The 25,777-nt window shown below is 53.0% G+C and overlaps 5 protein-coding genes across 5 annotated transcripts; 4 read left to right on the plus strand and 1 right to left on the minus strand.

Annotated features, from left to right (window-relative positions):
* Positions 1 to 1,543: 1,543 nt before the first annotated feature.
* On the minus strand, positions 1,544 to 3,085 carry BBA_05637 (uncharacterized protein; the record flags this gene model as incomplete). The annotated part of the gene is made up of 1 exon (XM_008600734.1): positions 1,544 to 3,085. The coding sequence occupies one exon, from the start codon at positions 3,083 to 3,085 to the stop codon at positions 1,544 to 1,546; it is 1,542 nt and encodes a 513-aa protein (XP_008598956.1).
* Positions 3,086 to 4,440: 1,355 nt separating this feature from the next.
* On the plus strand, positions 4,441 to 7,356 carry BBA_05638 (ATP-dependent DNA helicase srs2; the record flags this gene model as incomplete). Its single annotated transcript, XM_008600735.1, has 1 exon — positions 4,441 to 7,356. The coding sequence occupies one exon, from the start codon at positions 4,441 to 4,443 to the stop codon at positions 7,354 to 7,356; it is 2,916 nt and encodes a 971-aa protein (XP_008598957.1).
* Positions 7,357 to 9,836: 2,480 nt separating this feature from the next.
* On the plus strand, positions 9,837 to 12,242 carry BBA_05639 (neutral/alkaline non-lysosomal ceramidase; the record flags this gene model as incomplete). Its single annotated transcript, XM_008600736.1, has 3 exons — positions 9,837 to 10,484; positions 10,544 to 11,074; positions 11,136 to 12,242. The coding sequence occupies 3 exons, from the start codon at positions 9,837 to 9,839 to the stop codon at positions 12,240 to 12,242; spliced, it is 2,286 nt and encodes a 761-aa protein (XP_008598958.1).
* Positions 12,243 to 19,158: 6,916 nt separating this feature from the next.
* BBA_05640 (30S ribosomal protein S7) lies at positions 19,159 to 20,349 on the plus strand (the record flags this gene model as incomplete). Its single annotated transcript, XM_008600737.1, has 3 exons — positions 19,159 to 19,359; positions 19,445 to 19,813; positions 19,894 to 20,349. 3 exons carry the CDS (start codon positions 19,159 to 19,161, stop codon positions 20,347 to 20,349), a joined length of 1,026 nt encoding a protein of 341 aa, XP_008598959.1.
* Positions 20,350 to 22,302: 1,953 nt separating this feature from the next.
* On the plus strand, positions 22,303 to 24,584 carry BBA_05641 (universal stress protein family; the record flags this gene model as incomplete). The annotated part of the gene is made up of 2 exons (XM_008600738.1): positions 22,303 to 24,290; positions 24,413 to 24,584. The coding sequence occupies 2 exons, from the start codon at positions 22,303 to 22,305 to the stop codon at positions 24,582 to 24,584; spliced, it is 2,160 nt and encodes a 719-aa protein (XP_008598960.1).
* Positions 24,585 to 25,777: the final 1,193 nt, after the last annotated feature.

Raw genomic sequence — 25,777 nt, forward strand, 5'->3', positions numbered from 1 at the left:
AAAACTATATTTGAACCTTGAATTTATTAATTAACTCTCATCACTCTGCACCGTTCATCCTCGTCGCTCTCTCTTCTGAGCTACATCCACGACCAAGCCTTCTGTTTCAAGCTTTGCTCATCATTCAATCATTCACCCATCCATCCGCTCTTCCCCCCCTCCCCTCTCTTGTTTTGCCCATATATTGTGTCCGCGCTGTGGATCTTGTCTCACTCATCGCTCATCAGCAAGCTGCAATGTGTCTCTTGTGAGTATGCAACTTGCGTTTTTGAAAGCGACTTGGCCTTGTCTATAATGGTCCTCCGCTATCGCTCCGGATGGGTCCGGATCAAAGTTGCCATTCAACCTGTCATTTCTCCCCCAAGCCAACGCATCAAACTCGTCTCCCTGCGTAACTCGTCCCCTTGTCCTTATTATGCCCAGTGCCTACATTTACGCCTCGTTTGTTTCCTCCCTTGCCTCCGTACCCCACCCGTTGATCTTCCGTTGACGCCAAAACGCGGTATCAACATGTGCAGCCACTCATCAATGGGATCAAGTATGTTATCAACAAAGGCGTCGGGGTCCATCCATCCTATTCTCTGCGTTTCCTTCCCTCCGTAAGCCGAGACTATTCTTCGGGCCCTTTTTTTTTTTTTTTTCTTTTTTCTCCGCGCGTTTGTGTTTCATATTCGCCTTATTATCAAGTTCGGGCCTGCCCCGCTACCCTTACGGCACTGTTTGGCGAGTCGCGGAATTTGGTTCATGGTTATTCCGAGCACTCATACAGGCCCTACTCCCATCATATAATTACCCGCATCTTTGCACACATTATTAGTTACCCTCAATAGCAAGATTGGCAATCGCCGTGCATAAGATTTTCACATCTCTGCTTGCAGATCTCGATTGCACATGAAACAGTCGTCTCTGGGCCCTTAGATACACATCGCTTCTGTCCTTGTCCCTTGCCCTATATTGCGCCTTCCATCCTATCCGCAATCTAAAATCCCGCACGCCCAAGTCGTCCTTCGGAATAGACTACGCCTTTCTCTAATAATGATTTGTGGAATTTAATACTTTCATATAAGCCGCCACCATCTAAGTAGTCCCTGTACCGGCTCAAGCGTCCGTTGTCCTCTCAGATGCATGAGATCTCGGACGGAGATGCAACTTTTGGTAGGAGAAAAAACGGGCCAACTGATTTCACAAATTGCATTCCGGATGAAGCTTTCTTGGCTAACAAGACACTGACCGATTGGTGGCCTGTGCTCCTACTCGACATCAATCCAACTACACATTTGCCAAATATTCATTATTGAATTGTCATTCTGAATAAGCAAGTAAGTATTCAACCGTCATGGTGACATGCATGAATGTAACCTCGAGAATCGCCAACTGGTTCGACCCACAGACATCTAAGAAACCCCGCGTGTGCTAGTAGCACTCACTGATGTGTAACAACGAAGGAAAAGGGTCAGAACCAGTAGACTCAAACATTTGTAAGGAAGGTGAATGTAGGAGTATCAAGCTCAAGTAAACAAACAGATATTTCTTGTCATCGTTTCTACCATATATCATCCGAACTGCGCACCATTTCCACCGTCGGCGTCTTCGGTACCATCTTCTTCATCCTCTTCCTATCCTCTCGGGTCACCAGTGACGGAGTGATAGGCACGACAGGAGTGTTTGGTTGATACGGAGTATACGGAACAGCGTTGGCTGTGAATGGTGTCCGTCCTCCGGGTGACAAAGGGTCGTGTCGGACGTTAAACACTGTGTGGTTGATCATTCGTGGAGCAGCTGAAGGTGAACTCAATGACGGCTCATACGCTCGTAGAGGCAGTGAGCCACCTGTGCGAACGGCAGACGGAGGATTCGCGCGCTGAAACCTGACCCCTGGCCGAGGCGACGAGGGCAACGTGCCAAAAGTTACCCCAGGCTTTGGCGAAGATGGGAGGCCCAACAAAGGTGCCTGCGAGTGCTGAGAAACAGCAGATTCTGGATCTCCTTCCCCAGTCTGCTGCTGCTGCTGCTGCGAGGCATCTTTGGATGTGTCAAGCTGAGATAGCTGGGCGCCAAGACGCCCATCAATGCTCTGAATACTCGTCGGCGACCGATCCGGCGGTGTTAAGGGAAGAGTCATGTTGCTGGACCGGGCCTGTCCAATAAAGTGGGCATGGTCTGTCGGCACGGGAGGCGGAGCGGCAGGCGCATAATGCCGAGGCGGGATAGCGCTCATCTCCTGAGCGTCGTGGCGCGGAAATGTACCAGTTTGCGGGGTCATGATGGGTGACGAAATGGTAATGCCCTTGGGCTTGGTCTTTCGAGGAGACCGTAGACCGGCGAAGAACGACGACGCTCGAGACCGCGTCTTTTCCTCATTCTCCGTCTTTTCCTTGCTGCCGGCACTCAAATTGAGGAATGTCGGCTTGGTCTTTCTTGACATGGCGCTGCCACGCGGACTGGTAGGTCCAACTACGGGCATCTCCAAGGCCATGCCCTGTTCCTTGGCTTCCTCATGCTCCATCACATGTCTGTACATATCCTCGAGCTGGTCCTGTGCCATTGCGCGGTCTGCTGCGACGATTGCTTGGTCGACTTGAAAACAAACGCCTGGTACAGAAGCGTGGGACAGATTGCGGGGTTGAATATACGGCGTGCCGTTGAACTCGCTTCTCGTCGGTGACTTGTACGAAAAGTTGGGAACCTGCCCTCCGGCAAACTTTCCAGCCAGTGGAAATGGATCGCTCTCTGGCGAGAATCTGGGGCTGCAAATCTGTTCAAAGGCGGCGGCGTACGCGTCAGCTTCGTCCTCGTCGTCGACAAGAAGATGGTCACGGCGTGTCTTGGAAAGTAACAGGAGCCCAATGGCGACAAAGATGAGAGCAACGGCGTAGGCTCCGACAATGGCACCGGCCTGGAGGGGCAAATATTTCTTGTTGCGGACCGCGTTGGCGGAAAAGGCAGGGCCGTCTTCGGGAGCTGGCGTGGGGGCAAAGTAATTATGGCGAAGGTCGCTCAAGATGCTTGCGTGTACAAGAGGCAACAAGATGAAAGATGCCAAGACGGTTCGGGTAGAGAAAAACGTGGAGGACCCGGGTGGCATGGTCGAAATGGCAAAGTCGGGCAGCTACTAGTCTTAAAAGGAGGTGATCACGGTATGCTGAAACCTCCTTTGATGCGTGCCATCCAAAGCGTAACGTAGCCAGCTGAAGAAGGCGAGAAGCGAAACGGGAGAAGACACGGGAGGATGGGTGTATACAGATGCAGGGGGGATCGAGGCGGCATATAACGGCCTCAAATTGGGCGGGTTGGTGATACTTGAGAGTGGGTGTAGCTTTTAGCGCTGGGGGTTGAGGGGCTTGAGGGCGCTGAATGCCACCTGCCACCCTGCCCTTTACCTCTCAAGACACAGCAGGATGCAGAGAACGAGGGGCTGACTGCAAATGAGGCCGGACCGTGGAGGTCCTGGGAAAAGAGGGTGGCATGCATGGTTGATGACAAGGTGATTGGCGTTGATAGAGGAGGGGCCATGAGCATGGCTGGACTGTGGTTGGAGGAAGATGGAGGGAAGCCAGTCAAGACAGGGATTTAAGCGCCCGGCTAGAGGTGGCGTGCAAACTGTCACAGTTTGGCGCCATTGATTGGTTGCTGCATGTCTCTAGCACGGGCTCGGGCCCCGCAACCTACTCAGTTATCAACTCGGCACCTCTGAGTTTGCGCTGATCACAACGGTGTATTTACTGGTTTTCATTCTATTTTTCACCGCAACACAGAGTTTCGGATTTACATCTAACGCTGCTCATCAATGGAAGCGCTGTGACTGGACTCGTCAGTTGTGACAAATTTTTCGCCGAGAGCATTACAGCTGCGGCCTACCGAAGGCCGATCGATGCGTTGAGCAATGTTTCATTTCTTTGAGAGCGAGACAGCTGTCACCAGCTGAAAGCTACACCCATCCGGTTCTGAGCAAAGACTTGAGCGTCGTGCTAGTTACTCTGTCAATCTGTCACTGATCAAGTTGTGGCCTATGTACTACGGCAAGCCACCGATCCGCTTACAGAGAACGGCATCAAAGTAATGCTCGCTGTAATAGGCTAGCTCTTTCAAATTCTTGTCGTCTTTTTTTTATGCTGAAATTTTCCTTTTATGCACTCAACGCGTAGCGCCCAGGCGATGTCAAGCTTGCAGCTTGAATGGCGACGGTCAGAGTTATCTGAGGCCCACTGTGCTTCTTTCCAGGACTATGGATTAGGTACTGTTTACATGGCATCACGTGAATCCGCGACACTCTCAGTCACGCTTCGCGTCCACCGTCACGCTGCGCTGACCAGGGAAGCCGAAATAGTAGTGAAACGGTCGAATTCGTGCATTGCGAGGCTTTAGCTCGGTCCAGATTTCAAATTCGCTCCTTTTTTTTTCTTTGTTTTTAATATCTCCTGGATTAATGTTGCCTCCGCCATGGCAGCAAATAATGGCCAGCAAAATATTCTCGCGTCCCTAAACACGGCCCAGCGACGCGCCGTCACGTCCGAATCAGATACCGTTGCTATATTGGCTGGACCAGGCAGCGGCAAAACACATACACTCACCTCTCGTGTTGTATGGCTCATTCAAGAGATGGGCCACAGGCCCTCTGACATGATCGTCGCTACCTTCACAGTCAAGGCTGCCAAGGAAATGCGAGAGCGCATGGCCAAAACCTTGGGCGAACAGGTTCAAAGAAAAATTGTTCTTGGCACGTTCCACTCAATTGCCCGACGGTATCTCGCTTCATACGGTAAACAAATTGGTCTCGATCCGAAATTTGGCATTGCCGACGATAGCGACTCCAAAGCCATCATTCAGAGACTGATTAAACGACTCGGGCTAAAGCTAGAGCCAGCCATTGCAAGAGGATGGATTAGCAAGAAGAAATCCAGAGGAAGCATGGACCCTCCAGAAGAAAAGAAGTGGCCCGACGGAAGACCAAAGAAGGAAAATCCCGAATTGCAGCAATGTTTCGACGAGTACCAGAGCCAGCTCGCAGCAGCCAACATGCTAGACTATGATGACTTGCTCGTTTGCTGTGTCGAACTGCTGCGCGCATATCCAATATGCGTTTCCAACATTCGGGCCGTTCTGGTTGACGAATATCAGGACACGAATGGCATCCAATACGATCTCATGAAGCTCTTTGCTCAGCATCGCTATCGCATAACCATCGTCGGCGACCCTGATCAGAGCATTTACGGCTGGCGCTCGGCCGAGATTAGAAACCTTCACCGAATGCTGAAAGAATTCCCTGACACCGACCAAATTGCGCTTGAAGAAAATTACCGCTCATCTCATTCCATTCTGAGCGCCTCCCTCAATGTCATTCAGCAAGACTTGAAGCGTTATGAAAAGGTCCTTTTGCCTGTCCATAAAAAAGGCACGAAACCGGTCTTGCGACATTTGCAATCCCCGGCGAGTGAAGGAGAATGGATCGTCGGAGAGTTGCAACGTGCAACTCTCATGTCTGGTGGTATGCTCAGAGGCGAGGACTGTGCTGTTCTCCTTCGCTCAGCTTCATTGTCTCGCCACGTTGAGTCTGCATTTGGTAAGAAGGGTATACCATACCGAATGGTCGGTGGCAGCAAGTTTTATGAGCGAAAAGAAATCAAGATTCTGCTCGACTACCTGCGCGTCGTGCATCAACCGAATAATAACGATGCTGTAGCTCGTATCATCAATGTGCCTAGGCGCGGTATAGGTGAAGTGACCATCAAGGCCCTTCTGCATGCGGCCGAATTCGAAAGACGGCCATTGTGGCAAATTCTAGTGAACCACTGCGACGGGACCAGTCCCTTCTCCAAGCTTACAACGGCTCAGGAAAATAAGATCCGTGGCGATCTAATCAGAATTATCTCAACGCTCAGAAACCAAGTGAACAATGTCGACGCAGGCGGACCTCAGCCTTTAGTCGAGGTGATTCAAAGGCTCATCAGCCAACTCAACTATAAAGAATTCCTGGAAAGGGAATATGGGGAGGATCATGAAGGTCGGTGGGCCACCGTGCAAGAGTTTGTCAATTTGGCGACGGATTTTATGATGGAATCCAGCGATTTTGACGAAGACGCCTTGCCCGAAATTGAAAAGGTTGAGCAACAGGCAGAAGACACCATGCTTGGACGTTTCTTAGCGAATATTGCTCTTTCCGCAAATGCGCAAAAGAATCAGGAAGGCGGCGATACCTCTGCAGTTGTGACAGTCTCCACGATCCATGCAGCCAAGGGCCTTGAGTGGCCGATTGTCTTTGTTCCTTGTGTCTATGACGGCTCTATCCCGCATGCTCGATCAGAGGATACAGATGAGGAGCGCAGACTGCTCTATGTGGCCATGACTCGTGCCAAAGCGCTGCTCTATCTAAGTTATCCTGACACCAATGCTTGGGGCAAGGGCAAAGCTTGCCTATCCCCTTTCGTCTGTGAAATTACCGACTCTGCTTTTGCCGAGCAAGGCCCTTCTTTTGACAAAAACGTCGTTGAAGATATTGCAAAAATACTTGGACGAACGGCGCCTTCCGAGAAAGTTGTGTTTGATCAGCTGCCGCCCATGTTCTCAACCGAGGACGATATATTTCCAGTTAAGCCCTGGGGCGAACGTCGGCCTAGTGACTTCACCAACAGTGGAAGCAACCACCGGGGTGATGGCATGGACGGTAGCAAGCGCCAGCGCATTGTTGACTCTCATAGCGTTCAAGAGAATGACTGGAAACCAGCGTACAAAACAACCATGCAAGACTCATCCAGCTTCACCATGTCGAAGCTTCCTGGCTTCATGACTGCCACCGCGCGTCAAAGCCTGGTGGATGCCGAAGCCGCGGAGACGGAGTCGGCAGAGAAGAATGCGAAGAAGTCTGGCGCAAAGCGCAAACACGATCAGCATTCGTTGCTTGGTTATGTAAAACGGAACTTCGGAGAGCCGGCATCAACTAAGCCGCCAGCGGCGTCCCGGCCGCCGGCCGCTTCCGCTCGGTCTGGCCCTTCCGACAAGGCAGTAGCTCCGGCCATCGACCCGCGCCTTGCGCACCATAGAATCGTGCAGAGACCGGTGTTTCCGCAGCCTAGCACTTCTCGCGAACTGCCAAGCAGCCACCGCAAGAGTCATTACGGATTTCTTTCAAGCTCGCCCACGCGGCCTGCCTCCCCGAAGGACGTGTCCGAACAGCCAGCTACTCTGCGACAACATGCTTCTAACAGACCGATATCTATCCTGCACAAGATGGCGACGTTTCAGTCGGGAAAGATTGGTGGCGTGCGGCGACCTGCGGGCATGGGAGGATCTCCGGCAATTGATAGAGTGCGAAGGCCATTTCGGCCGCTGACTCTAAATCGCCCAGCACATGGTGGATAAATAGGAGGGGAGGGGAGAGCCACAGCGGTATCTTAATTCGTATATATTGTCAGCCCATCATGAATGGGCTATGTGAGCATGGTATTGGAGCACAATGGTCGAATGGCAAGAATGGGTAAATATGTATCCTTGGCGAGCGGGATGGATGGGACTTATCAGCAGCCAACAAGGTAGATATGTATAAACTTGAACATAGTTGATAGAGTACATTCTCACATTGAACAACTCTCGAGCAACATCTATCGAAGCCCGACGCCTTGTTGTCAGGAGATGGATTGAGAGGTTGGCCAGCGCTGTGTCGATGAGGTACATGCTATCGACCCCAGCGCAGGATCACCGAATGTGCTCGCATACAGTACGGAGTATACTGTCGGCCTGAAACCCAGCAGCAACGATTAGTTTCCGAAGAATTCACCAATTCGCGGGGCTCGGAGAAATCATGCTGACTGCAGGGGACGACAGCCTTCTGGGGCAGGGGAATATGCCACCGTGGAGGCCTAGTGCATAATGCTGGTTACGTGCATTGACAGCACAAGTCGTTATGGTTAGGCCAGGTATACTAGTTTAGTAGGAGGCATACGCGTAACGTAGATTTGGGGGCGATGCACCTAAGGGTCATGCGCGGCGCAGAGTTTGGTACACACGCAAACAGTTTTGTTCATTGGATAGTGGTATTTAGTAGAGCTCTTCCCAGTTCTCTGTTAGTTCTGGTTAATGGACTCGCCACTCACAATGTCCTCGAAGTCATTCACAGTGGTACCTCGGGAGTGTTGTTTACCTACCTTATCTTATAGTGCTGTCCCCACTATAAGCGGCTTCCCCACGCCATGCAGTGGCTGCCGGCAGCAGCCTTTTTATTTATTTAGGGCGCCCGCTAGGTAGTCGGTAGCTACCTTGTTACCTTGGCTAAATTTAGGCTGGATGGGGGCCGTGACTAAAGCTTCGTGTCTAACAGGATAGAAGTAGTCTCGTTGTCTCGGTTTACCATGTCTAGGATGATGATGTGCATTTGTCTTGATTTCTTTTCTTTGTCGATTTCGTTATCAGATGTTTAATCATGCCGAATTAGGGTCCCGCAACGATCAGGAACGCAGCGGGAGAGGAGACGAGGGCCGGGCCTGCCGCTCTAGAAGCTGGAGCATTCCTTCAGCGGTCCACCTGCTCTGGTCACACCACACAGGCACACATTATCCGAGAGGTGCCATCCAACAAACGGGTCACGCACGCACGCTCGCTTGGCCTTGATGTTGAATTGGCCAGAATAAACTTTATTTTACTCTTCATCATGTCTTGTACTTATGAGACACGCGATCATCGCTCGGACCGGGCGAGCGAAGCATCTGTGCAAGCGGAAAGAGTCAAGATTTGTATTTCCGCAAAGTACACGTCGCCGTTTGCCCCCGACAAGCTACCTGTGAGGTACAAGCAGTAACGCTGAACAGTTTGAATCGATATTTTTCTGTGAGACGAAAAACGGCCGTGTATGACGACAAATATCATGCTCACTATTGCCTTTTCAACATCCAGCCGCTTTTGCAGGCCAAGCACAGCAGCAACTTCATCAAACTAATGCGTACCAAGCTAGCTGTTCAGACATCATCACGATTAACTGGGCCCTGACCTGAGGCAACTGACGCTGGCTTAACGCCACAACACCTGCCTACTCCCCTCATATGACAAATGACCGTCTAGCAATCTCTTGTTGATAAATCAGACGTTCCAGCGAACCAGCCTCCAGAGACGACGAATTTGGCGACGTCTCCTGAGAACTCGGGCGTGGCCGCCCTCCTCCTGCACGCATCCACTCGGATAGAACCTCTAGCCCTGTGGGCTCTCGGCACTTGGCGCTGCCCGTCCAACACCACTGCTCATGTTGCTTTCATCGGTCGTCGAGAGAACAGTGGCCTTGTCCTTGTTTGTCTTGTACCCGACCGGCCACGACGCGAAGAACAAATAGTACTACAAGGGCCCGCCTTGCGCTATCAGTACGAGCAGTCTCTGCATTATTACCTCCGAGATATCGATCGATCGCGGGCCGTGCGTGACAACCCTGTAAGATACTAGAGACTTGCATTCTGAAAGTTGTGCTCGTTCACATTCTTGACTCAAATCAGCTAGGTACCGAGGCAGGAGGATGACGGTACCGCCCGTAGATGTCTCGCCGACCTGTTTCCCACCAAGGGCTCGAGCTCCGGGGTGCTTCCATCCGGTCCAATGTCGTAGCGTCACGAGGAATTTGAACCAGATCCGCCACTCCTAGCGCCAATCCTACTCTAACAGTGTAACTTTGCAGGCCGCCTCCGCAGTACCTCCGAACCTACGCTGTTGTTCTTTGGTGTTTTAGGGAAAATGAGCGATAAGTAGTTGGCCTCCTGCTGCCTTGCAAGCCCGTTGATTTTTGTTCTTGAAAACGCTTTCACCAATTGCGTTTGTTGATTGGCTTCTTACAAGCTGTTAAACCGCCCCCTTACGAGAAAGCTATGGGTGCGCCGGAAGCTCAGCGCAAGGCTCCGGCCTCTGCATTCAAGACTCTCCTCACCGTCTTCTCCCTCGTCGCCCTCTTCATCTTTGGCGCCTTCACGCTGGGGACGCCCTCTGATAGCCACGACCGACGCGCGTACAAGTTTGCCCACGCGTACTTTGGCCACCGCGCAAGTCCTTACTCCTCGTCCTCGTCATCGGCGACCCGCGCCGGCGACAAGTACTTGATTGGCGTTGGCAAGGCCGACATCACCGGACCCGTCGTCGAGATTGGTTTTGCCGGCTACGCCAACCTCGAACAAAAGGGCACGGGGCTGCGCCAACGTCTCTTTAGCCGCGCCTTCATTGTCGGCGACAGAAGTAATCCCAACGATCGCTTCGTCTACATTGTCATCGACGCCCAGTCGGGCGACACGGCCGTGCGCTACGGCGTCCTCGATGGCGTCAAGGCGCTCGGCGGCGAGTACGCCGTGTATGGGCAGCAGAATATTGCGCTGACGGGCACGCACAGCCATTCCGGGCCCGGCGCCTGGTTCAACTATCTGCTGCCCCAAATCACGTCGTTTGGCTTCGACAAACAGAGCTACCAGGCTATTGTCGATGGCGTTGTTCTTTCTATCAAGCGTGCCCACGACAGCTTGCAAGAGGTGAGTCAAAACACCTGAGGGTTTATTCATAATTCAAGTTTTCCTGACTGATCGAATAGGGCTACATTGACGTGGGAACAAGCAAGGTCTCAGACGGCGCCATCAACCGCTCTCGCTGGGCTTACCTGCACAACCCTGAAGAGGAGCGTGCTAAATATGACGCCGATACCGACACCACTCTTACTCTCATCCGCTTCCAGAGAGCCTCCGACAACAAGAACATTGGTAGTCTCTCATGGTATCCCGTTCATGGCACCTCGATGCTCGGCAACAACACCCATGCTTCGGGTGACAACAAGGGCGTCGCTGCTTGGTTGCTCGAGGAGGACATGAAGAACGACAAGAACGCAGCTGATGGCTTCGTTGCCGGCTTCAGTCAAGCCAACGTTGGAGACACGAGCCCGAATGTCGGCGGCGCATGGTGCGATGATGGCTCGGGCCAGCAGTGCAGCCTGGAGAACAGCACCTGCGCCGACGGCAAGTCGCAGTCGTGCCACGGCCGCGGTCCCTTTTTCGAAGCGCTCGATCTCGGCGTCAAGAGCTGTTTCGAGATCGGTCGCCGTCAGTACACCGGCGCCAAGTCGGTTCTTGTCAGTTGTTGGCCACGTTGCCACCCCACGTCAGAATGGTACAACTAACCAAGCAACGCAGGACTCTCTCGATTCTTCTGGCACTGCCATTTCGGGATCGACAGTCAAGGCCTTTCACTTTTACAACGACATGCGCTACTTTAACTTTACCCTCTCCAACGGCCAGCAGGCGCAGACGTGCCCCGCGGCGCTCGGCTACTCGTTTGCGGCTGGCACCTCGGACTGGCCCGGCGCGTTTGACTTCACCCAGGGCGATTCTGGCAAGCCCAGCGCCAGTCCCGTCTGGCGGGTCGTCTCAGGGCTGATCAAGGCACCGAGCGCAAAGCAGAAAAAGTGCCAGGCGCCCAAGCCCGTGCTGCTCGACGTTGGCGAGCTCGAGACGCCGTACCCATGGACGCCCAACCTGATTGACGTGCAGATGCTGCGCGTCGGGCAACTTGTCATAATCATCAGCCCGAGCGAGGCGACAACCATGAGCGGCCGCCGCTGGCGCGATGCCGTCGCCAAAGAGGCTACCGCTTTCGTCGAGGACCCCGTCGTCGTCCTCGGCGGACCGGCCAACAGCTACGCACACTACCTCGCCACGCCCGAAGAGTACGACGTGCAGCGATACGAGGGCGCCTCGACGCTCTACGGCCGCCACTCCCTTGACGCCTACATCAATCTTACCGTCAGCAACATGGGCTATCTGCGACCCGACGCCACCGACCAACCCTCCCAGGGCGTCCTTGCCCCCGACAACCGCGGCAAGATGCTCTCCTTCATCACCGGCGTCGTCGTCGACGGCAAGCCCCCGAGTAAATCGTTTGGCGCCGTGCTGCACCAGCCCCCCGCGTCTGCCGCCGTCGGCGCCGTCGTCAACGCCACATTTCAGGGCGCCAACCCGCGCAACAACCTCCGCCAAGAGGATACATTTGCCGCCGTTGAGCGGCGCGGCGCCGACGGAAAGTGGTCCCGCTACAAGGACGACAATGACTGGTTTGTCGTGTACTCGTGGAGCCGCACAAACTTTGTCCTCGGCTACAGCGAGGTGGTTGTCTCGTGGGAGACGCAGCAGGGGCATGCCGAGCCGGGCACCTACCGCTTCAAGTACTACGGCGACGCCAAGCCCCTCGTGGGCAGCGTCAAACAGTTTGAGGGTACGAGCGACTCTTTTACCCTGTCTTGATATATATGGGCGGGACAAATGGCATGTGGAAGGGAGGGGCTGCGAATCGATGAAACATGTGTATATATGGAAATGACGTGCATGTTTGACTTATTCCTTAATAATTATCCCTAGTGAGACTTTGTAGTACGCCAAGTACTGTGGGCTGAAGACGCTGCAATGCGAATATGGAGCACAAGAACCAGAATGCACAAGAGAAATTCATTACATGACCTTGACAGAAACGGCCTACAGATTTCACCTGCATTATGTCTATGTAACTATGTCAAACTTTACATTAAATTAGTCTTCTAGCCTTCTAGGCTTCTGTCAATTAGTTGTTTCACAAGCAGCAGAATGTTACCGGCAAAAAATTACTATGCACATATATATTTTGCGAGTTATGCAACCAAATTCTTGAGCGACGTGACCAGTCACTATCCTCTGTGCTCTCGGAGCATAATCTCCCTATTTACTTAGTTAATCATCCCATCTTTCCTTCTTGTTTGCTTTTCAATAACTAATCCCATCCCCTCTTTACTGTTTCCTGTTTTGTGTGTGCCAAGGGGAGGGCGGAGGCGCCATGGTAAACCCCCGTCCTCGTCCCCCCCCCCGTCGTCATATCTTTTTTTCCCTTCTCTCAAAGACTCGTTGCTTCTCCTCTCTCACGCGGCTGGAACTCGGGGCACACAGGCCTGGCAGGCTCGGCGAAATCCGCCTTAAGCAAGATGAGAACAGCAAGGCCCCGGCCGGGTCCAGGGAGAACACGTTGAGGGGTGGCACAGGATCATAACAAAGTGCTAATAATGGTTTCGTCATAAATGATGGGCCCTTTTGACTGGGGATGCCTATGGACAGGTCCGTCAGCCTGACCTGCATCCGGCGAGTTGTTTTATCAGGCAGTGTCGCCAGAAAAAAAAAAGCACCGTCGGTGCCTGCAACTCCTGTTTCCCTGCATCTACCATGCTGCTTGAATGTTTTCTACGCAGAACCCTCGTGATCTTCATTCAGCTTGTATGAGTGAGCTTGTTTGAAAATAATTGCAGGCTACAGTAAAGGGGGGGTGTTACGAGTAGTGTGCGTGTGTGGGCGTGCATGCGCGTGCGTGTGGCAGACACGAGTGACAGTCTCCGCTCGGCAAGAGAAACAGGGCTCAATAGCGTCGCACGACATGAGCCAAACCGTTGAGTATTGCACAGAGGTAGTATCAAGGAGAGCGAATAGTCTGATGTGCCATCATCCCCTCTGCTCTCCACACATTGCGAGGGCATCTTCCCCTCTCCTGCCGGCAAGTCGCGGAAGATGATGCAGAAAGAGTGTTAGTGTATACGCCTCATCTGCAAGGCTTCCACACCGGTAAAATTGTGCCTCCTTTACGGAACAGGTCATTACGTGGCGCTGCAACAAAAACAGCTTCTTGCGCCGCTATGCATGCATTGTATAACGGAAAGGGCCACGGCTCATCCGGCGGGCGACTGTGCCGAGTAAAAAAGGCAGCCACTTGCTGTCTTGTGCTCTTGAGCTGAGAGATTTATACGTCAAAAATGATCACCAATATTCCAAAAAAAGTGTGGCTCTGGACAGCAAGCGGCCCATGGCTGAATGGGAATGGGTTCTCCGCAACAAGAATGTGTGGCAGAGCAGCCCGTTTCCTTCGTTTCAAGCGAGCGACTCCCCCTCACTCTCCAGTTAAAGCTTAAGGTATTGCGTCAGCTTCGTTAATATAGGCATCTCGTCCGGTCTTTTTTGGCGGCGTTGTGATCTGTTGCAGGCCACCAGATACGCGCAGCCAGCGTGACACGCATACCGCCAGGATGTAGACCCATTGCAAGACCCTTTTTTTCAACATGATGATGTGGATCTTGCGTGGTGCTTTTCGGTGAGTATATGGCAGCTGCTGTGGACAACAAATATTAGCACACAATCACTTTGTTGTGCCCCATGGCCTACATTCCAGGACACAATAATCCCTGTCACTATACACGTCTACCATGTGTACCGACCCGCCCGTACGTATGTACAGCTACAGGTGCGTAAATCCGAGACTTGAGTGGTATGTAGACATGGTGTGTTGCGTTTGACAAGCCAATTCTGCTTTGCGTGTGATTTTTGGATACTGCACGATGATCACACAATCACAGTAGCTGGCAAGTACTATGCAGGTTTGTGGCTTGTTTGATCCACTGATGTGGAAAGATTCATGTCAGGCTGCTTCATCTGTCAAATTAAATTTTTCTGGGTAAAAAAGTCAAGGGATGGTCGTGATAAGAGTTCCCATATGTGAGTGGGAACTTCACTATCGAAACAAAACGTTGACGTTATGGAGCTATAATTGAGATCTTTGTGGGCTTGAATGGCGTAGTATCAAATACAGCTGGTAGAACAGAGCGTTCCGGCTGTGACAATGGCTCGACTTGGAGCCGAACATTCTTCATTCCCCTTTTTGGGAGGGGCTCGCTCGTCGGATGCCGCGTTTTGATCATGTTTGGGCAGACACGACGCTGGCCATTGGAGCGCTTCGCTCGAATTAACTTGGGATGTGATTCTAGAAGATTCCATGCCAATGAATGTATATTGAGCTTCAACTTCATCATAGTTAGACGCTTTGTTCCAGGCCTGACGCTGTGTTTCCCCCGAGGGAGCAGATGGTCTGAGGTGCTGTATTATACGAATGCCTGTATGATACTCCGTACTTGGTCGCAACTCACTCTTTGAGCGAGTACATACTCATCTGCAGGATACTGATGGCCATTAATGTCTGGCTCACACACATAATTCTGGAATAAAGTAGGCTCTCGTCGCGAATGCCGCGGCAAGGTACCGGTTCTCGAGCCTCCGCCAGACACATGGTTTCAGAGCGTCGCAACACGCAAATTACAGCAACTTGCTTTTGCGCCATGTCATATCTCGAATTATCAGGGTCTTGGCACACCTTATCTTGTGAACCTGTCCTGTTGTATGCTGGCTCAACCGGCTATCAATCAATCGAGGTACGTTAGCCCACCGACCCACTGGCTCGATCGATCACGGGCAAAGCCTAGCAACTGCAGCATGCCTGGCATTGCAGCCTTTATAACGGCGAATATACGCAAATGGGTACAAAGGAATAGGAGCATGCGCACGAGGTTGGTGAGTTTAAGTGCTTGCCTTTGCGGTCATTATCCGGCGATATAGTAAGGCATCACCAGAAGTGGATCGAGCACGTATGACGGGTCATGGCCACAAAAAGAGAAAAGCTGCTGGAGGTGATTGCCTTGCGGGAAGAAGAAGCACTGGCGGTGTTTCCGAGAGTAATTAGAGAATAAATCCGCTGGGTATACGTGAAGCGAAAGAAACCTGGGCAGGGTTTTGACGTCAGAGGTCCAGCAGAGAACAGGACACAATAGGCGGTCTGCTTGCCCTGGTGTTCTTTTTTGATTGTTTCTCTTGATTGCTTTGCAAATGCTTGATGTTGAAGAGAAGTCGTGATGCAGCATCGGTCGCCTTTATCTCCTCTCCCTTGAACATGCCCTTCGCTCTGCGCGCAACGGTCGGACCAGGTTTAATAAGAGTGGCCGGTTAATCCTGGGGCTGCCCTGGTGCCTGTCAGGCTACCCTCTCTCCTATTTGCTTCCGAACCCCTGTTCCGAAATTCTCAGAGCCATTTGTCTCGCGGCTGGAGTGGAGGAAAGGGAAAATCCGACTGGCTCGAGCCGATCGTGGGAGGGAAAAAAAAAAACAAAAAAAAGAAAGAAAGAAAAAACAACAGAGCTATCGATGCCACTTGACTAGGCTCACGCCCACGATAGGTGTGTTGTGTGATAGTTTAGATACTGGCTGGCGTAATAGACAGGCGGCAGACTAGTGTCGCGAACCACTCATGCCACTCACCCGTCCACCCACCCGTCTACCCACCCCCCTTTCCGGCTAGGGTCCGCAAGCAAAGTTCAGCTTTGCAAGGTGCAGCCCGCCGGCGCACATTCAGAAATACTGATCAATGTCCAAACGCCACCATCAATTGTATCGACAGTGCCATCTTACACGCACAATGCTACATGCGGTTTTCAATGCCGTGATTGCCTCTTTCTTCTCCTTGGTTCAGGGCGCGGTGCAGCAACTGTTTGTCTAGTGGTAGGTGCTTCAGCGTGTTTGGCAAGCAAGCTGAGCGACTGACCTGCTGACACAAACCTTCACGGCAACTCCTGCGCCCAGGACATGGCGAAAGCTTAACAGAGCCCATCATCTCATTCTCCGCGCGCACCCACGGGTGGTGGGATGACCCGAAAAAAGCCAGACCAGCCAAGGCCCGTCAGTCAGTAGAGCGGCGAGTGGCCCCCATTTCCGACGAGTGCATCAAAACTTCAAAAGCCATTCGCATACTCTCCCGCAGCCGTGACAAAATTCGAGCGAAAGCCAGAGTCCACAAGCACTTGCCCAAACCAGCATCTTGCAGGCTCGCCGGGGTTGCCTTTGTCTACTGGTCAACGTCTGGTCATCGTGCCAATGCCTTGAGAGATGCGACAAGGATGCCGCCGCACTTTCAGTCTCCCCCGGTGGCACATCCTCTCCACTCCCCTGGACTCCATGACAAGCTACTGGTGCGCTGCAGGCACTGACAAGAGGCTGGATCCTCTCGGAACCGGGGACTCGCCCGTATGTGCCAGGTGCCAGTATCTCTCTAATAAATACTGGTACGGAGTAGTTCAGAAAGGGGGGTGTGCTGTCTGCAGCCGTTCAAATCCTCTACGGGCACTCGCGCACCGGCGCCCGGCACGACTTGCTTCTCAGGCCATGCTCATGCCAGTCAGTCATGCAAAATATCGCCTGCCGGTGATTGGAGGAGGGGGCCAACTGGGTCTGCCTGCGGTCTCTGCAATTGGCCTGGCAAAGCAGCTCCTCCAGCGTGCCCAATGGCTTGAAAAGGCTCTCTTTTATCAGCGAAACGACTGCTGCTGCTGATGCAGGTCACCCTCTGCGCTCCATCTTCTGTGCCCCAGGCCTACTTCTTTGTGCCGCGGCCGCGCTGCCACCAGATCCCACACACCCCTTCATGGCAACTCAGGGCAAGGCGGAAAAAGCAACGCGGAGAAAAAATGGCTCTGACCCGAATTACTGCCAGAGCGCACTGTCAACCGCCTAGAACAACGATTTGTGTCTCGTTCCTTCTTTGGACCCGTCTACTTTGTGTCGTTCATCTTTGCGTAGCTTATCTTGCTCTTCAGCATCTCACGTCTATCCTTTTCTCAAATGCCGTCAGATTTTTCCTTTCTGACATTTTGTCGGCCCCCAGCACGGTTCTTCCTATAACTTAGCTGCGTTACTCTCTTCTGGTGTCACGTCTTGCTGTATCTTGTTCATCTTTGCAGTCGGGTCTGTGTGTCCTGCATGGTATCACCGTTGCGCGGATTGTACATGACAGCGGCAAACCAAGACGTATAGCTTCGCCCCGGCCTACGCTCCGCCTATATATCTTCCAGCCTATCCGTTATTCGAATCTGGGCGGACCTTCTCTCTATCCCTGCACTCGTTGTGTCTTGCTTCCTGCGCTCTGACGATATATTCCTCGTTTCCACTTTGCGGTTTCTTTGCCGCGCCATGAGAATGAGCCCATCACCGCCAGCAAGTACGGGCGGCCCTTCGCCATGGCAACAAAAACTTGAAGGTTTGACTTGACTAATGCGCCCTTTGTGACGAATATCATAGTCTGACTATCCCGCAGAGGTGTGCCGCGAGGCACAGATATCGCCGCCAACATTTTTTATAGTTTCTGATCGGCGAGGTTTGTTCAACCTTTACATGTCTAGTTTCAATCATTATGCTGACAACTGGCACGATATCAGGTGGCAGAACAGCCTGGTCAAGCCGAGTCACGGTGCAAGGAAAGACGCTCAGTGCTCGTTTCTGGTACGATGGCAGGAATCTCAACAATGCGAAGGAGGATGCTGCAGAATGCGCTGTCAATTGGCTCAGCGTCAATACTGGCAACTCCTCTGCAGCTGGGAACACTTGGACCGGCTGGTGATTGTCGAATATTTTGCTGCTGCGGCGGGCAGGACACCCCCACATTTATGACACCAAAAGCGACGAATGATCGATACATGCAGGCGACATTGTTGGTCTTCATTCGATAGAAAGGACTCGAGGATGCTCCATGGCATCTGACCAGCATGTGACGCAGTGGTGGTAGTTTGAGCCGTTGGTAGCGTTGCATTTGGCACATTAGCATGGGTAGCACTGCATGGAGCCAGATGGATGCGGAGTAGTGCTGAGCCCATTGGCTCATTTCATTTTTACTATTCATAATTAGCTACCCTCAAAAGGTGGTCGAGAGCGTGGTATGGGTATGGAAAGACTTTTTAGCCGCATGGCAGTTCGGTACGATGGTTTGGGCTAAGGCATCGTCATCAACCTGATGATATGCTTTAGCTCACGACAGCCCATAGGACTGACACAGTATGCAATTTGCTGGGCAAGATATCAGTAACGTATCTAATAATTCCGGATGATTCAATGAATATACGTCTTCCAGGCCTACTTTCATGCCGGACATGAGAGGCGAGGTAATCTATATTCAAGCTGAGACCGATATATGTGTTGATATAGTTGAGGGTCTTATGGTGCATGAGTTGAGTGCGCGTACGCGCAATCGGTAGCCATGCTCGAAGCCCATAGCTTTGACAACACAGGAAGAAAAAATTCAGGCTCTAGAAGCTGCAGTGTACAGCGTTTTCCATGCTTTTCAGGGAAAAAAAAGAAGCGTGCGCTGTCAATTACTCCAAAGCTCAATTGAGAATGCAGGGTATGTGGCTCTGCCCGGCTCGTCCCGGAACGGATTAGCTCTGTTCCGGAGACTCCAGGAGCTACGACGACCCAGGAAATTTCGTCTGACAACACAACGACTTCTGCGATTGCGACGACACGGTAGAACCTCCCAATTGGGATCACTAATTTTCTCAACATGGCGGCCGCGATGCCTAGGGGAATGCGAATTCTGCACGAATGCAGAGGGCTCGCAATTCGGACGAGACACGCTTGCAGAAGACCGCAGTTGCCGCCACAGCTGCTACACGCCTATCGGTTCCAATCAAATGATGCGAACAACCGGACCCCGCGCGCGACCGGATCGGATGCCGCCAGCGAGTCCAGCGTCACTGCAGAGGTAATATTACCCCTCTTGCTACGGCTAATTGAAGGACCATGGGAATTGAAGGAGCACAAAGGACTGACTGGGCTGGGTGTTGCAGGCATCCCCTTACAACCCCCTTGACCGAATCGACGATGCGGCGCTCGAGCAGATGCTGTACGGTGGCCGAGCGACCAAACAAGGTGGCCTGACGCAAGCGCAAGAGGAGGTGTTGTACCGCGATGGCGCCATTCCGCCTGCAGAGGAAGCCGAGGCCGTGCTGGCCGTAGAGGGCGCTGAGGAAGCCGAGCTCGAAGAGGCCGGCGAGAGTGGCAAGGGCGGCGAGGATATACAGAAGCTGGGACACAAATGGCCTCTGCCGCAAAAGCCGTACCCTGACGACTTCAATGTGAAGAAGCGATACCATCCCGTGGTGCAGCAGATTGTGAGGCTGATGATGCGAGATGGCAAGCTGGCCACTGCGCAAAGGGTATGTATCTTCTACGCCGCCGGTGCGCCATTTCATGTTCAACCGATGTACTGACGTGGTTTCTTTCTTTCGATTTGCAGAACCTGGCAATGACGATGAACTTTCTCCGAATGGCGCCCGAACCGACCTTTAGCCCCAAGTTCCCGCTGCTGCCTGGGACGCCGCCGGCGTCGCACCTGTCTCTGAACCCGATTCTGTACCTGACGGTGGCCATTGACTCGGTGGCGCCGCTGATCCGGGTCAAGCCGATTGCGGGCGCGGCGGGCGGTGGGCGGGCGCTGGACATGCCACAGCCGTTGACGGTGCGGCAGCGCAGGCGGCGGGCGTTTACGTGGATCCTGGAGGCGGTGGAAAAGAAGCCGAGCAAGGGTAGCGGGCGGGCGCAGTTTGCGCACCGACTGGCAGAGGAGATTATCGCGGTGGTGGAGGGACGATCGTCGGTGTGGGATAAGAGAAAGCTGGTGCACAAGCAGGGCACGACGGCGCGCGCCAACGTCGACAAGAAGCTGACGATCAAAAAGGGCCCCAGCAAGTAATGGTCCGGGAAAATCCCAACGGGAGAGGCCGAGCAGCGGCTTGTACTTTGTATATTAGGCTTACACGGCCATTTTTGTGTTTGCTCCGTGTTCTGCTGCTTGTTGACGGCGCGGGGCATAGAGAGGCAATGTAAAATATAGAAGCGCCGAGAGGCAAAATTGCACATGGCCCTTTGAAATGACAGCTTCTGATTGACATGAGATGGAATTGGTCATGTGTGTTCTGATCTGCGTGCTTCAGGGATGTCTTGGGGCCTTGGCACGGCGTAAGTGGGAAAAGACGTTTTGGAACCGTGACGGTGAGGATACTTTTGGTAGCTATAATTACAGAAAGGGTTCAGGGGAAGGGGAAGCGCAAGTGACGTGGTTCGTGCCTTGTCATGGTTCGAATGTCAATGATAAGAGTTTATAGAGTATGATGATGGAATGGGTTCAGGTTCATCAGTGGATGCAGGTGAATGCGCATGCAGTCCGTAGGAAAATGATTTTTCTTGTTGAAATAAATGTAATATGCTAATAATATCATGGCTTCGACGAAAGACAAAGCCAACTTATTTGGTGGTTGAATTCGCATTCATTGCTTCGTGTGCAAGAGTCATAATCCTTGACCCCAAAGGGCCATATGACGGGCGCAGAGGGCCGGCCGGGGGTTTGGAGGCCTGCATAAGGTTTTGGTTAGACTCACGGGAACGATCAGTGTACGCCAGAGCCCAGTTTTTTGGGGAGGGGAGGGGCGGCTTACATGAGGTGATGTTCGGTGAAAGGTTATTTATCATAGCAGTAGAGCCTTTGCTACGTTGTTTTTTTGGGTTCTTTGCCGCAGAAACACCCAGTCCTATTCGCTGTGTGCTGTTCGTTTCGGTGAGTCTCTGGCATCTTGTTGCGTTTGTGAGCCGGCTCCGTACCCGAGCCGGCAGCTGGCCTTGTGTGGTTGTCATAGCTCAGCCTCGGCCGGCCAACAAGCAAAAAGATTCACTAGAAAGTCTGCGCCACCCTGCAGCTGTTTACCCTATTCAGGCGCTAGCTCGAGGCCGCCACGCAATGGCTCCAGCACTCAATCTTGCTGCTTTTTTTACACCACTGCCAAATCACTCTTGCAGTGCCCTCCCTCCAGGAGATTGATTTCGAGCAACAACGCACGTTGCGCACCTAAATATCTACTAGGTAACCTCAATGGGGACTTATGATTTGCACCGAATTATTACCTTGGACCCACTGTAGTCTGTTAATTACCCGCCAGCCGATGGCTAAAATGCGTGGTGCCGCCATCGAAAAAGCAAGGCCAGCAGCTGGCTTTTTGCTTCTTCTGCCTGGTGCCACTACCGCATACTGACCCCACATTCTGAACCTCTTCCAGGCAGCTTGGCTTATCGCAAGTCATTCGTCGTCGACAAACGAGAAGAAAAACATAAAAGAACATCTTCTTCTGCCACCATCACTTCTCCTTCAGCTTCAAGACATTGCGGGTTATATCTACCTGTTTGTATTTGCCCAATTCTCGACATTACAAAAGCACGCCATCTTCCTACCTACTCAGTAGGTACTACTCCGTACCTTCAAGATAGGTACGCTGCGCTTGGCGCACGTCGCCCTCTATTTACTGCGACCCTCTGACATCTTGCGTCTGCGTCTGCGCCCCCGCAGCTTCAGAACCATCAATCAAACACCACCGAGATTGCAACCCAGTCGCCTCTTGCTATCGCCTACTTGCCCGCAGGAACTTTCAAAGATATACCCTAATAAAAAACAGCATATATCTGATACACTGCTTTCATCGCTCTCAATCGATAGCCCGCCGCAGCTGGCAGCGTCGTCGCCAGAGCCCCGACGAAGCACAGCCACCGCAGCCCAAACACAGCCAACAACCTTAGTCCATCGTGGTCGTAAAACAAAACTCTTTGACTCGATCTCTATCCTATCCTTCGCGATACATCTACCGCAAAGCCGCCCATCATGTCGCGAAACCCCAACTTGCCCATGAGCATCGATGCCATGCTCGACATGGAGCGCGAGGAGGTCCTGGCTCTGCTCGAGAGCAAGCAGTCAGGCAGCGCTGCAGGCGCCATGCGATCGAGTTCCCCCTACACCAACGTACCGCGCTCTCCCGTCCGGAGCATGCTGGACGTCGGCGATGACGATGCTGGCTCTGCGCATGGCCGCACCAGCCCGGGGCCCCAGCCTCCCGTCCGGAGCATGCTCGACATTGACGGACCGCCGCCCCCTGCCAAACCCGTCCGCAGCATGCTCGACGTTGGCGGCCCAGCTGCCTTGCGGCCCAGCTCCCAGACCCGATCACCATATAACAGAAGTGTGCCCAGCTCGCCCACCATGGCCAACACATCGCTCTACAAGGCCTCTTCCCAGCCTGCCAACTCTAGGCTTCACCCGCGGAGCTCCTCTGATGCGGCATTCAAGCCCGCCGACTTTGGCGCCAGAAAATCACTTGGAAGCAATGACCGCGTCTCAGAATATCAATTCTCTGGCATTTTGCCCAGCAGCGCCTCAGGAAACCTACCAGGCAAGCGGCAGTCGCAGAACAAACGGACCTCTGGCGGCAGCTCGCTGGCCGATGCGCTGCGAGGCTATGACTTTAGCGGTCTACAACTTCCCAGTCGTGTTAGGAACTCTTCGGCGAACCGTCCTGGATATCATCAATCCAAGTCGCCGCACAACCGCTGGAACGACCGATCCAAGTCGCCTGCTGTGCCGCGAGACCCCAACCAGGTCATGCTCAGCGATGGACGGATTGTGGACATGAACAACGCGTACAGAAGACTTTCAGACGCCAACCTGGCCTTTTCGTCCGGCAGCCTCTCCCAGCTTCCCATGCGGAAACGATCCGACGACGCGGGAGCTGGACGCCTGGTCAAAGACTATCTCGGTCCCGATGGCGAGCACCTCGACTCGAGTGATGACGACGACCAATTTTCATCGGATGACGAGGATCGTGGCCGTAAGAAGGCCCCGCGCGCTCTGAATCCAGATGCAAAGGGGGAAAGCGAGGACGACGACAAGTCTCGCTCTCGCTCAGGGGGAAGCAAGCGCGCCGCTCAGAGTCTGCTTGCTGCAGCCGATGAGGACCGGTCCAACATTGCATCGCAGCAAAGTTATCAGTACAGGTCCCTACTTGAGCCGGAAATCAAGGTGACAAATACGTCTGGTGAGACGGTCAAGCCTAGTAAGGCGGGCGTGCACCCTCACACCAGCTACGATCATAACCCAAATTCCGCTACGCAATCTGTTGTGGATTCGGATGAGGAGGCCGACGTCGACGACATCAAGCGAGCACAGAAACTTTCCTTTACCATGACGAATGTTCTACACAACCCCGAAGCTCACAGATCTATTCGCATCATTTATCGTGGCGAATACCACAAAATTGCGCAGAACGCCGAGGAGGAGAATCACCGTCTGCGTAAGTATCTGGTGGCGACGGATTTGAGCGACGAATCGACGCACGCGCTGGAGTGGGCCATTGGAACGGTGATTCGCGACGGCGATACGCTGATTGCGATTTACTGCGTAGACGAGGAGACGGGCGTGACGGGCGAGGGGTCGCAGGTGCCCGACGACCCGGCGGCGATGAAGGAGCAGGCGGCGGCCATCAACACGGTGACCAACAACAGGATGACGCCGGCGCCGCTCAGCCCGGTGACCGAGTTCAAGAAGCTGCACCGGCGCGACGACTCGTCAGGGACGACGGGCAGCTCGCCAGCGGCGGTGCGGGGCGAGCGGACCAAGACTGAGGAGGAGCGGGAGCGGGCGATTCAAGGCATGACGGAAAAGATTTTGCGGCTTCTCCGGAAGACGAAGCTGCAGGTGCGGGTTATTGTCGAGGTGCTGCACTGCAAGAACCCGCGACACTTGATTACTGAGGTGATTGATTTGGTGAATCCGACACTGGTGGTAATTGGCAGCCGCGGCAGAAGTGCACTCAAAGGGTAAGTTTCAGTTCCCCTTTTCCGTTTATTATCCATCTCTCAATTCTTCTTGCCCGCTTTCCTTTTGGTCTTGATTACGCCAGCATGTGGCCGTATTGCAGACAAGGACTAACAAGTTGCAGTGTCATCCTGGGCTCGTTTTCCAACTATCTGGTGACCAAGAGCTCGGTCCCCGTCATGGTGGCGAGGAAGCGCTTGCGAAAGCAGAGCAAGTACAAGCAAAAGGCTATTCGCCAAGTAAACAACCTGAGCAACCCGGCAGCGCGAAGCCTCGCGAGCGCCAAGATAGACTGAAGCCTCGCGAGTGCAAGGATCGACAGCTAGGGCCGACAGGGGCAAGGCGAGGCGAGGATGAGCGAAGATTTTTGTCATGTGCAAGTATTCTTTCCAATGTGCGGTTTCCTTCTATCTACTCCTCTCTTGGGCGTTTGCTTTGGTTTAGTTTTTAGTTTTTTGCACCTCTTGACTGAGCGGGGTGGAAAGAAGAATGGGTAAGAAAGGCGTACACCAATACTTGGGCGTCTCTTTTGCAAAGCGCTTTGAGAATGGGAATGCATGGGTTTTTGGGGCTGAAGCTGTAAGGTTTGGAATAGGTTCGCGTCGTATGCCACTTTTTACTGGCAATTTTTTTCCCTCTCAGAACTAGCGATTGACCAAGCTGGATAAGTTTACTTTTGCGTACACGGGAGCAACTCAAGTTGGATTTATGGTACTACAGGTTTCTGATGCAAGTAATTATGCTGTGAACAGGGGCTAGACGGGTATCTGAAACACGACTAGTTGACTAGGAGGAGCCCTGTCAAGAGAGTTTTGCAAGGGGCGTGTAGCGCATTTATGCGAAAGGCTGGCTGGCCGCTTGATGCGCGGCCTGGTGGTGGTGTAAGAGACTGGCCGGTGAGGTCCACGAGGTCGCAGCCAGTGAGTCCCGCAGCGAACCTGTTCATTCATTCTTAGGTAAGTGGACTCTGTTCATTTCTTCTTTGTGAATGGGACAAAGTTCAAAAAGGAGTAGAAAGGGAATCGAAGACGGAGAAGAATGAACCCTTTGTTGGAATGGTGGCAAGAAACACCATGGGTCGGTCCTAAGACAGGCCTTTGCAGTCACGGCGGTTGATTGGCTGGAGATGCTCACCAACGGGCGGGTTCTGGCAGGGTCTTTAGTGCCGAGTAATAATGGATACCCGGCGGCCGAAAGTGGGGCTGGCCATAAACATCCCACCAACCTCGTCCATTTTGACCGCCGACCGAGTCAATTACGGATGGAGAGGTTTATTGTCGTGAATTCTCCTCTCGTTTAAAAACGAGAAGCAAGAGATGCGCTAATCGTCGACGATATCACGACACCACGACACCACCGCCACCACTCATTGGAAATCGCCTCAACCTGAAACGGCATCTCCTAGCCAATCGTTCACTTACACTGTAACGGCAGGTATTACCAGGCAGCCAGCCAGCCATCCGTGCCCAATACTCTTTTGCGCCCACCA

This window comes from Beauveria bassiana (assembly GCF_000280675.1).
Source record: "Beauveria bassiana ARSEF 2860 unplaced genomic scaffold BBA_S00015, whole genome shotgun sequence".
Lineage (NCBI taxonomy): Eukaryota > Fungi > Ascomycota > Sordariomycetes > Hypocreales > Cordycipitaceae > Beauveria > Beauveria bassiana.